At 46.1% G+C, this 12,766-nt stretch overlaps 1 protein-coding gene across 18 annotated transcripts in view; it reads left to right on the top strand.

The window, feature by feature from the left end:
• The window catches only part of LDB3 (LIM domain binding 3), a 123,757-nt gene that overhangs the window by 48,303 nt on the left and 62,688 nt on the right, over positions 1-12,766 (top strand). For 11 of the 18 annotated variants that reach the window (XM_074296403.1, XM_074296404.1, XM_074296409.1 and 8 more), the window contains one exon: positions 5,041-5,116. In XM_074296403.1, the coding sequence (XP_074152504.1) occupies positions 5,041-5,116 (76 nt within the window). Of the gene's footprint in view, positions 1-5,040; positions 5,117-10,931; positions 11,330-12,766 lie in introns of all 18 variants that reach the window. The other 7 variants (XM_074296396.1, XM_074296397.1, XM_074296411.1 and 4 more) reach the window with 1 other exon arrangement.

Below are 12,766 nucleotides of genomic sequence, written 5' to 3' on the forward strand. Positions count from 1 at the left end.
GAAGACACTGTCCCTGAGCAACAAGGATAGCTATGAGGAGCAGACATGCCTCAAAAGGTCTGGCCATAGGGTCAAGGATACATGGCAGAGGAGGTTTGGTGATGTCCATATATCTTCCAAAGGCATTTTCCTCTATTCCCAATTCCCAATCCCTATAATCCCTTACTGAGGTTTGGGATAGCAAGAAAAACAATGAATTTTGAGGCAGAAGACCTGAATTTAAATCCTAATTCTGCTACTTACTACCTGAATAACCTTGAGTAAATCATTCCTCTGAATCTCGGTTCCCTCTTCTGTAAAATGAGGGAATTGGATTAAGTGAACTTTAAACTTTCTTCAAGCTATAGCTACTCTGAAAGCAGGCAGAAAGAAAGAATATAGGAGTCATCAGTCAGTGAAAAAGCATTTATGGTATCTGCTATCTTTAGCACTGTGCCCGGCATACAATAAACAGAATATTTATTGACTGACTCTGTGCTAGGGATTGTTTCTGCTTTCAAGGGGGTTAGTGGGGGAGAGACACAAAGTATATAGGTGAGTAAAACCCAGAACTCAGATGATTCTGCTTTGGATTCTCTCTGATAACTTCCTAGCACCCAGATGGGGAAGGGATGGTGGCCCTTCTCTTTTCCTTTGTTGCAGTCACTCCCTGGTTTTGAGGATGTGCCCTACTTCTGAGTTCACAAGGGCTAACCATTGGTCACTTCTTCCCCTTCCTCCCCACCTCAACCCCACATACACTACGGCACATTGGGATAAAGCAAAAGTTGCGGATCTGTTTTATTATGTATTATACTTATCAAGTAACTAAGAGGAAAACACAATAAGGCAAAACAAATGAAATAAAGTCTAGAACTTGTGATACAGGGGAGAGTTTGTAGGACAATGAAAAGAACTCTGACATTAGAGGACCCGTATGGTCTTGAGCAAGCCACTGAACCTTCAGTTTCTTCTACCACAAAATGAAGGCTCTGGAACAAGTGGCTTCTGGTTCAGTCTCCTCAGGGAGACCTGAGTTCAAATCTGGCCTCAGAGTTTCCCCAGCTGTATGACTCTGGGCAAGTCACTGAACTATTTCAGAGCTTCACTGAACTCTGCCTCAGTTTCCCCATTTTTAAAATGGGGGTAATAATAGGACCTATTTCACAGGGTTAGTATGAGGATCAAATGCGAAACTTGTAAAGTGTTTAATAAACTTCAACATGCTCGAGAAATGCCAGTAATTACTATTAATGCTACTACTATTTCTACTAAAAAGCAGACAGACAGAATGTCATAATGAAAGAAGCTTTAACAAGTCATCCAGATTGAGGCTGGGGCATGCTCTGGGAGTAGTGTCTACAAGGTTCTAATCAGTTTAACTCAATTCAACAAATCTTTATGAAGTATTTCTAGGTATTCAAGGAGCTGTGCTTGGTGGGGAGTGACTCACAAGCCTTCTAGGCAATCCCTGCCCTCAAAGATTACCCAGTAATAGGGGACCATCCATGTACAGCAATATCTATCCATAAATCTGTCAAAAGTTGGAACGTTAAAAGGGGAAAGAAAAACTCTTGACAGAGTTCTGTAAGAAAATCTGAGATCCTCTGGGCCTGGATTTGACCCAGATTCAGATCCCAGTTCTGCTTATTTGTGGGATAGTAAGCAGGTGACTTCACCTTTCAGACCTCAGTTTCCTTGGGTGTTAAAGGAACAGGGCAAACTGAAGGATCTCTCAGACCACTTCCACCTCTAATCTTATGATCCCATAACCTTCCACCTGAGATGCTTCAGACAATGCAGGAGACTTGGATGTGGCCTGGGAGGGATTCAAGCCTCCTAGCAGTGTGAGGAGGAATTTGTTTTCCTCTCTACCCAAAAAGCAGATGGAAAGGAGGCTCCCATAGGGAGACAGCCCTGGGCTTCCCCTGGGAAGCTCCACCTGGCACGCCTGCCTTTTCTCTCCATGGGCTGTGTCTCAGAGTTCTTCCCTGTGACTAGAGAACTGTGGGGAGGGGGGTTCGAACAATATGTGTTCAGCTGTCCTTCTTCCCCGTAGCTCAGAAAGCTTCCTTGAGGCTAATGTGGCATCCCAGCAATGGAGAGCCAGAGATGAGCATTCTAGTTGAAAACACATTTTCCCCCAGACCTCCCACATGGTTCTGGCCTGGCTGAGGCTGAACTGTTGCAATAGCGGAGGTCTGGATGCTGGCAAGGCTGGCAGTGACGAGACCCTATGGAGATAAAGACACCAGCAGTACTAGCCCCGGCTGGCAACAGCCCCCAAGCCGGCCGCTTTTACAGCCCAGCATCACCTCAGCCGTTCTGGGTTCCGAACCGCCACAAGCCATCCCTGGATCTCCAAGAAGCAGTTCTCATTTCCCACACCATGGAGTTTTCAATGGGACACCAAAAGAGCTGAAAACCAGGAAACTCCCTTGTTTCCATAGTCCCCCTGCCCCCCACCCCAGATTTCACCTCATTTCCTTTTTGGCAGAGGGAACAGTGTCTTCAGTTTGTGCCTCTTGGGATGCTCAGAGAGGTCAGGGAAGTTGCCTAGAACCACACAGCAAGCCAACTTCTTAAGAGAATTCCAATTTGGCAATGGTACTTGCAGAAGAGGCCATTTAAGCTGCCATTTGTGTAATGAGATGATACAGCTGTTTTCTTGTTGAATTGAACATATCTCTCCTAAGGGGCAGACTTGGAACCTAAAGGAATCATGTGGAAGACCTCAGGATTCCTGAATTCTGTCACCAAAGAGGTCTCCAGGACCTGGGTCAGTCTGCACCAGGTCAGGTTCCACTTAATTATTGGCAAACCCATTTCCCAGTTTAGGCAAAGCTGGAATGGAAGCAGTTCTTTAAACATAGAACAAAGAATCTCGTGGTCCCAGAACTACAATGAATTACATCATATGGTCCTACCAGCCCAAAAGCCATATCCGGAGGGTCCCAAGGGATCCTGGGAAGGTCACAGCCAAACCTGGAAGAGGAATGGGTTTTATGGCCCATTTTTTTTTTCTGTTGTCCAATTATTTGAATTGTCTTACTCCTTTTGAACCCATTTTGGGGTTTCTTGGCAGAGACATTAGAATTTTTTGCCATTTCTTTCTCCTGCTTATTTTACATATGAGGAAACTGAAGCAAACATGATTAACTAACCTGCCCAGAGTCACATGGCTAGTAAATGTCTGAGACTGGATTTGAACATTTAAAGACCAAAAGTCCTTTCGCACCTCCTGACAAGTGGTCACCAACCTCTGCATAATGCCCTCAACTGAGGGCGAAACTTCCCTTGTCTGTGGGTAGCACTCTCAGGGCACAGGGGCCATTTTTCTCACTCTTGAGAAGGCCTCTCTCCATTGGGATTGCCAGGCCAGAATGTCAGCAGAATGAGGAGCTTCGGGCCACCCTTAAATCCTGTACAACAAGGAAAGTCAGGCGCCATTGACAGAGAACATCTGCCCACTCTCCTTCCCTGAACCCTGGGTCTTCAAAATAGGGGAGCCTGAGTCCCCAAGACCACAGAGAAAGGGAAAGACTAGACAGGGGACTCAGAGTTGGTTCTTCATTGGTACCTCATTTCCTTTACAACAAGGGTCCCCAAGGGGGTTCCTTTCCAGCTACCACGCTCTGTCACCACACCCTGTGTTTCTAACAGGTGACCCCTCATCCGAACTCAAACCTCCACCCTATTAGACCTCTTTATAATGACACAGTCTGATCCAAAAAATTCTCACCTCCCCATTTCCTCCCTAAATTTCACAACAACCCCTGTAAGACTATAGGAATTGGACCCGAAATCTCCCTCTCCCAATGAAGATATTAGTATTCTCTCTTTAAATTATAATTTTAGAGAGTTGCCTAGAACAATGGTGTCCAACCCATGTGGAAATAGGGCCAGCAACTATCTAAGAGTCCCTTCTGGGTCACATATTGACTTAGAAAACCACATATTAAGATTATCTGTTCTATAGTCTTTTTATGAACATTTTTGTTAAATACTCCCCAATTACATTTTAATCTAGTTGGGACAGCAAGACCGTGGGGTGCCATGCTTGAGAGCTCTGACCTAGAGCATTAACTGACTTACCTAGAGTCTTACACTAGTCAGTGTCAGAGGTGAGACTTGAACCTCTCTGCAAGGTTGATTGTACTATAACTTTTCTTCTCTATTATTATTGTTGTTCTTTGTTAATAGGAATAATAGCGATAATAATAGTTGACATTAATATGGAAATAACATCCTTTGAGTTTCTGAGCTCAGAGAAAGTCCTCATTCAAGGTCCTATGTTAAGATCAAGATCTCAGTGTTGTGGGCACTCAGCAGCTTGCTTTGTGTGTAGGGACTCACCAGCACCATAGAGGCCACCAGGGCCCCTCCCTCCCTCTTGTTCAGTCTGAACCTTCCATATCTCACCCTGGGGGTCAGAGAAGGGATCCCAGACTTTGCTAGAGGTCAGGGCAGAATCTTCCTGGTCGCAGGCCCCTCTATCAACTATGGATTTCTGATGAAAATTGGACTAGAAAGGTTGGCCACAAAAAGGAGAGGAGAAGCTATACCTCTTTTCCTTCTTTGTAAAGGTGGAGGACTATGGGTAGTGAATACTACATAAATCCTCAGAATGCTCGTGCTATATTGCCTCATTTTGTTGAAACATTTTTCCTTTTTCCCTCTTCTTTTCATAAGGAATGGTTCTCCCCTAAGGGGAGATGCAAGAGGAGGGACACATTTGAAAATGAAATTGGTATAAAACAAATGAACTTAACAAAAATGTAATTAAATTTAAAGAAAACTGAGGAGACACATTTTGAGACATGGGATTTTGTTTTGCTTGACTACACATATTTGCTCCAAGGGTTTTCTTTTTCTTTTTTTCTTTTAAAGAGAGGGAAGGAATGAGAGAAAATAAATGAATATTAATTGAAAAAGCAAAGCAAAGCACTGGGCCAGAGCATTCTAGGAAGGTGGGGCCAGGCTGGGGAAATAGCTCTGACAGCTTTGGGTTCTGCAAGAAAAAATGGTTTTCATTGGAACCTCATTTCTGATTTTCCCTAGGTCAAAGCGCCCCATTTCCATCTCTACCTCAGCTCCGCGGATTGAGTCTCCAATGCCCGTGATTCCCCATCAGAAGGTATGTGACATTTGGCTACATGGCCCCTCCTTCCTTACACTAGTCTTCCTCCTTCCCCCCTTCCTTCATCCAGGTCCTTGGCTCATTTGTCTTCTGAGAACAAGGACAAGCGTTTAATGGGACAAGAAAAAAGGGGAAAGAACGCTCGAGACACAGTGAAGCAGGGAATGATGAATTGCAGGATTGAGCCTGTTGGACCCTAAAAGAAAATGTAGATAGAAGCAACCTATCACAGAAAGGTTTGTTCTTTAACCTTAAGAACAAGTAAGTCTAAAAACATTCACCGTCCCCCTGCCCAAATCCCAGATAAGCCAGGAAGGGACCCACGGATGCCCTCGTAGGGATGCCTATTTGGCCCAGAAACTCGTATCCTGATCCAGAAATAGAATGAGGAGGTATTTTGGCCTTATATAGGGGTTGGTGCTAATGGGGTTTATAAGACATTAGAAGATGAAGATGATCTAGGTCAGATTGGAAAATGGGACTTCTGGCTGTGGACAGGACATTTTCTACAGAACAGGCTCCTACATGCCCCAAAGAGGTTTTCTCTCTAAAATACTTGACCATTTCCCAATTTGACTCTAGATCTTTCTTGGAAGTCATTCAGAATACCCTGAGTTGCCCCCTTACCTAATACAGCAGAGCTTCTGCCAGAATTGGGGAGCTGAGAGGGGCTGCAAATATTTCCTCTCTACAGAGAAGGGATTCAGCAAGGTCTCCCCTGACTCTAGGAGGGCCTATAGCACTGTCTACTCAGCTTGCTGGTTGTGAGAGTGTAAGGGAAAAGGGGATGCAGGTGCTTAAACAGGGAGGGAAGTGGCAGGTAGGGCCTGCCTCACCTATACTATGGTGCTTTCTCTATCTCCTGTCTCAAGGAGCAGAGAGATCTTGGTGTTTACAAGGGTTGGGGTCTAGTTGGTCGGGAGAAGGGTTTGGGAGGGCTCTCAAATCAGCAGAGGAGGGGCCTATGCTCCAAACGGGAGATTCCCATGATCCTCTTCTGTTGTTACCTATAATGGAAATTGGGAAAAGAGTCTAGAGTGGCAAAGGCACGGGGTCCTTCAGAGGAGGGTTGTAAGGATGCTGAAGGTCTTTTGGACAACAGCAGTAAACAAAGGTCTGATTTGTCCCCTGTTCTCTAGCTCCTTCTTCCCAATGGAGTAGGATTTCCAATGGCCTTTTGGGTCAAGGCGCTCTCCCCATCACCGGAAGTATCCAAGCGAAAGCTGATGACCACTGGCTGCAGGCATTTTAGGGAGCCTGTTCATGTTACAGACGGGGAGGTTAAAACCTGGATCTGATCTAGGCAGATTTCTCTGTTCTGTTAAGCTGGCTCTTCTCCTGGCCAGGCAGAATGTTCCAGCACTCCTGGTCCCCCAAATTCACTCCAACCTTAGCTTGGCCATCTATAAAATAAGTCAGGCCGGGGGAGACAGGATGGTCAAAGTGGGCAGGACGCTGAATTTGAATCCTGGCTTAAACTTAAGCAAGCCCAGTGGACAGTAGCCTGGGACCCAGATCCATTTACAAGCTGGGTCTGAGGGCAAGTCACTTAGTCTCTCATTGCCTTAGTTTCCTCATCTGTAAAATGAGATTGGATTTAATGATCTCTAGAGTCCACTTCTAAACTTATGAGTGTATTACCTCATTTCATCAAACTTCAGTTTCTTCATAGTTAAAATGCATTTGTGGGACTAAATAATAATAATAATAATAATAATAAATATTTGTCTATCATTTAACATTTGTAAAATGTTCCATTAAAACAAGCTTTGTAAAAGCATCATTGCCCCCATTGTTCAGAGGAGGAAACTGAGGCAGTGACAGGCTAATAAGTATTCAGCATTGGGGTTCATGCTTCCACTATAGGACCACACTGCCTCTAAACGTTCTCAGAGTGTCCTTCTAGTTCTGGCATTGTGCCATCAGATCCCTTCTAAAACACTGCAGAAAACGCCTGTAAGTCAGCCCCTGCAAAAGATGGGGGAACTGCAGCCTTCACAGCAAGGTGATGTGCGGAGCATCATGGGAAGTCTGGGACAGGACTTGGAAATTCCTGGCCTTAAGTTTGCCTTGTTGAAAGAGACGAAGGGGGACCAAAGGTGCGGTTGGGGTGCCCTCTGCAGGCCACTCTGAGTGAATCAGGCCCTGAAATTAAGCAGGAAAGGGACAAAAAGCGAGGCTTTGTGGGGGCTTGGGGGCAGACCCCAGCCCTTAGCATCCAATAGACAGTTGGAAGTTGGGCGGAGTGGGGTTCTGAGTGAGCCATCGACATTCAGGCAGGCGTAAGTACTGACGCTGGTCCTTGTGGAAAACAAATGATTCAGGGAAAACCAGAGGGCTAAATTTGCAGTCAAAAGGCTTGAGTTCTAATTCTGATCTGGCACTTGTTATCTGTGTGACCCTAGGCAAATGTCTTTACCCCTCTGATTATCAGTTTACCTATCTGCAAAATGGAGCTAGTAATACCTACACTACTTAACTCATAAAAATGACTGGAGGACATAGCTCTTTCCTCCAAAGGACTTTATATCAAGTCTTTATAGTAGGGTGGCTGTGGCCATTGTCTGCAGATGCCCTCCAAACTTTTTTTTTTGTTTGTTTTTCTCTGCTGAGAACTGGGAGTCCTTGTTCTCAAAAAGTATGGGGGATTCCTTAAAACAACGCCCACCTTCTCCTAGGCTATTCCTGGGCTTCATTTGCATGTTGCCATAGCTCCCAGGTATTTTTCCCCAAATCACTAAATCACAGAAACACAGTCTAATCCATGATTGAACAACAGCTGTCCCTAAAATGTCCCCAACAGGTGTCAACAGCTTTTGCTTGGATACCTCCGGGGATGGGGAGACCTCTTCCTCAGGAGGGGCCCAGTCCATTTTGGTTCAGTTCTAATTGTTAAGAACTTTTTTCTTTTTATAAATCAAATGTTTTTTTCTGCTGGTTCCCTTGGCTAAATGTCCCAGCTCTGAGTCAGGCCTTAGGGAAATTCAAGAAGGAACTTCAATCAGTCACCCCAGTTTTGTTTTGAACCTCAATTTCATGGGAAACAAAAGACATGACCCTTCCCCCCAAGAAGCCATCAAACTCCTTCCTTTCTTGACAAAAAAGGAAGTGCCAGAAGGCAATAGATGAGCCCACATCTGCTCAGCTTCCATGAACCTTAACTTCTCTGATAAAATTAGAGGGCCTGGGGCAGCTAGTTGGTGTAGTGGACAGAGCACCAGCCCTGAAGTCAGGAGGACCTGAGTTCAAATTTGGCCTCAGACACTTAACCGTCTTATCTGTGTGACCCTGGGCAAGTCACTTAATCTCAATTGTCTCTGCAAAAATAAATAAGTAAAATAAAATTAGGGGCCCTTCTGGTTCTAGAGCTAAGGTCTTCTGACCCTACATGTATATTTGTGAGGGGCTCCTCTGGAAGTGCAAAGGAAAATAATTCAAAGGAAGCAGCAAATCAGGTCAAGATTTTCAAATTTGGCCTTAAACCCTGGGAAAATCACTTAATCTGATCTGCCTCAGTTTCTTCATCTATAAAAATGAGCTGGAGAAGGAAATGGCAAATCATTTCTGGATCTTTGTTAAAATACCAGATGGGGTCGTGAAGAGTCACACAAAACTAGAGAACAACTGACCAATAATAAATAGTGTATCCCAAAGTGAGAGGAATATAATGCAAGCAGAAAGATAATGCCTGCCCTTGAGGAGCTTACACTCTGATGGAGAAAGACAACACATAAAAGCAAAGTGAGAAGAGCAGGGGGCCAGAACTAGGCAGGGGAGAAAAAATCTGGGGTCCTCCTTAGAATGAGGAGCCAGTCAAAGTCAGCCCCAGAGAGAAACACCAAGAGCTTCAGAAGCCAAAAGCAGAGAGCAGAGGGGACCCCCATGGGCCTTGATTGAGAGGTAGAAATGGCCTTATTTCCCCATCTGGAGAGTGGGAAGACAAATTCTCCCAGGAAATCCTCAGGGCCGGGCACGTTTAAGGCTTCTATCAAAGCCCACAGTTTTGGGTTCTTTTAATATTTGCTCAAACTCAAGACTTGCTGGAATCCAAACCCCTTGTCACCCAGGATGCCCAAGCAGGAGCTGGGGGAGTAGAGAGGCTGGATCCCATCCCAGCTGTACCAGGCTCACGGCTATGAGTATGTAGACTGATGAAGCCCGAGGCTAATAATGATCATAGCTAGTATTTATATAGTGCCTACTATGTGCCAGGTAACATGCTAAGTGCTTCACAATTGATTCCTGGGAGGTGGGTGGTGTGATAATGTCCATTTTACAGGTGAGGAAACTGAGGTAAACCAAAGTTGAGCAATGTATTATTCAAGGTGACAAAGTTGCTAATAAGTGTCTTGCTCACTCCAGACCCAGAACTTGACGCACTAGCTGCTCCAGAACTATGCCCAGTTGACTAGAAAGAGTCAAGAACAAAATATCAGTGAGCCAGAATTTGGTCATCTGCTGTTCCCTCCACCCAGGAACTCTTCTCTCAAATAAATCATGAGCTCCTGACAGCCTCTTTGTGGCTTTAAGTCTCCCAAGATTTCAAGACCAGGTATATAAATGGGCAGAGAACCAGGCAGTCCAGATGCAAACTGGGAGCCTTGAAAGGAAAGGTTTTTTTTAGCTCTGTTATTAGGAGTTATTTTCTTTAGGACAAAACAGTTTGTGGGAGAAGGCTGCAGTGTCATCCATGGCAGCTGTAAAACCAGGCCCGAGGATAGGATAACCCAGACCCCAAGAGGGCATCAGGGTGCCTTAGGTAGGGACGTGCCATAGGACTGCACAGGGTAAATGGTATTGGAAAGGGGAATGGTAACAGAGCCATGACATCAGGCTCGGGGATGGTAGCCTTGGAGCAGAGCGCCCCTTACAGAGAGAGTGATCTTTAGGGGAGCAAGTATGTTCCCTCCCTGGGCATTAAAACATAGAGCTGTCCTCCTTGTGTGGAGGGGGCCACCATTTCTCTAAGTTTCCCGGAGGGAAATGTCCCCTAGAAAGCTGCCCTAGGCCTGTCTAAGCTGAGGCTGCCCTGGGTCTGGGAAATGTGGCTGGAGAGCGTTTGGCAGCTGCGTGAGAAATCCCAGCAAGCCCTGCCTTTGACTCTTCCTCCTTGTGTGACCTTAGCCAGAATCTTTTCATCTCCCTGGATCTCATTTTCCTAATCTATATAATGATAAGGTTAGACCAATTGGTTTCCAAAGTCCCTTCTAATCAGAGGATGATCCCACTGTGGACAACCTGCTTGGCCTCTTTGCCCCCCACCCTTGGATCCTTACACACGAGCATAATGCCTTTGATTTTTCCAAAAGCTTTTCCTTGCTGCTGCTGCTTCTTCTTCTTCTTCTTCTTTTTTTTTTTCTTTTTTTGCTGAGGCAATTGAGGTTAAGTGACTTGCCCAGGGTCACACAGCTAGGAAGTGTTAAAAAAAGTCAGGTCCTCCTGACTTTAGGGCTGGTGCCCTAACCACTGCACCACCCAGCTGGCCCCTCCTTGCTTCTTTACTCAGGGGCAAAGTAGCTCTCAGAGGATGTGAAGAGACACCTTATTACCAGCCTGTGGAGGCTGGAGACGCGCAACATCCCACAAACAGCTTTTTTATTCCAGGGCTTCCCTTGTCAAGGGGACAGTGTGGAAGCACAGGCCTGAACAAAGGGGTCTGAGCTTTGAGGGGGGGAGGGCAGCTGGGCTGTGTACACTGTCCTTACATTACAGACGGCCACGTCCATACTGCTTGTGTCTCTCTGATGACTCCTTTTTTCTCTGCCCCCTTCCCTCGCCCCCTGCCCCTTCCATGGTGGCTTCCTTGCTCCAGGACCCTGCTTCGGAGATGAATGGCAACTTGGCAGCTTTAAGCTCTCTCCCCAGCCCCAAGGTCGACCTCCCTACCCCAGGGGTGACCAATGGAACGGGCCTAGGGGCTCTCAGCACCCAGGAGGTCTGCCAGACCCTTAGTTCCTCCTCCCAGGCAACCATCATCTCCTCCCACACGGTGACCTCGGAGCCTTCGCCTCCCAGAGGGAGCCAAGGGTGGAAGGCCAATCCAGAGGTGACCTCTGACAGCCTGAGCCCCAAGGTGCAAGTGGGCTCCGGGCAACCAAAGCAGTATAACAATCCCATTGGTCTGTACTCGGCAGAGACGCTGAGGGAGATGGCTGAGATGTATCAGCTCAGCCTCAAAGGGAAGGCTCCGGGTACAGAACCTCCGAGAGGGTAGGTAACCCAGCGTGCACCGTCCTCCCTGCTTGTGACGGCACAAGCCACGTTCTCAGTTACCCCTATCCACATGAGGGAGCTCTGGGTCCTTGGTGCTCTGGCTAGCTCCTGCTGGGTCAAGTGCTTTCTGATCCATCCAGTCCAGGGGAATTTGAGTCAAACCAGGTGTTTACCATGTCTACTACCAGCGTGGCTCGGGCCTAGACCCAAGGCCATGACGCCTGCCTCTTCCCTATCTCATACAACTCTCCACTGCAGATGAGCTGCTACCTTGGTAATTCTCATTATGATAAAACCGGGGCCCTTAAATCTTGCTTCAGACATAGATTGACTGTATGATCTTGGGAAAATCAAAGTGCTCTAGGCCAGAGGTCTCAACTTGTGACCAACCCAAAGCAAACTAAAATGTAATTGGGAAATATTTAACACAATAGATTAAAATACCTTATAACATAGATGATTTAACTTGTGATTTTCTAAAAACGATATATAGCCTGGAAATCCCATTTTATTCAAGTTTGACATCTCCACTTTAGACAAGTCCCAAAGTTTGGAAATTGCTGAGATCTGCTGCTAATCTCTGGTAGGATGGGCTTCCTTATCTAGGGAAATTCCCAGATCTTGTCCCTGTATCTCTGCCTGTCTATTATCTGTGCCAGCTGGACGAGGGACGATCTCTCGGTGCCCCAGACAACACTCTATCTCTATCTCTGTCTGCTGAAAATCTACCAATGCCCAGTTAAAATCTAAAAAAGCCAAAACAGAGGAGAGCACTTTTCTGAGGAAAAAAAGTTCAATGCAAAAGAGAAAACACAATAGCAAACCAAGTCAAGTCGGCATTCAGGGAGAATTAGGAAGGGACTCTCAGCCTAAGAGTAGGGAAAAGGGAAATGCTGTGAAGGAAGCTGCCATGGGCATCTATGAAAGGAGTATCTAAAGCTTTGCCTGGACCCAGGGCAGAAAGGCTTAGCCATAGGTATGGCTCCACCAGCTCCTTCCTCCAATGTCGCAGGCTTTCCTTGTATCGACAAAAGAAGGGGAAGGAGAACAGGCCCTTCAGGTTTTCAGAGGAAATAAGCAGGAATATGGCACATGTAGGGAACCATGAAGAGAGTGGCCTGGCTGAAGCAGAGTGCACCTGCTGCGGGGATTGGGGGATAAAAACCCAGAAAGGGAAGTTGGGGCCAAATTTTGGAAGACCTTGAGTGGTAGGTAAAGAAGTTCTGACTTAGCCTGACAAATTATCCCTTTCCCAAAACCAGCAGATCTGAGCAAAGGGGTAGTGAAATAGTGTATACTGAAGAGGAAGGCTCAGGTCCATGTCCTTAAACCAGAAAGAGGAAACATGGTGGATAATGTCTGGAGGAGAAGCAGCCTGAAGTAGTGGAGAGGGAGCGGGACTTAGGATGAGGAAAACAAGTTCAAAATGCTGGG

This window comes from Sminthopsis crassicaudata, chromosome 2 (assembly GCF_048593235.1).
Source record: "Sminthopsis crassicaudata isolate SCR6 chromosome 2, ASM4859323v1, whole genome shotgun sequence".
Taxonomy (NCBI): domain Eukaryota; kingdom Metazoa; phylum Chordata; class Mammalia; order Dasyuromorphia; family Dasyuridae; genus Sminthopsis; species Sminthopsis crassicaudata.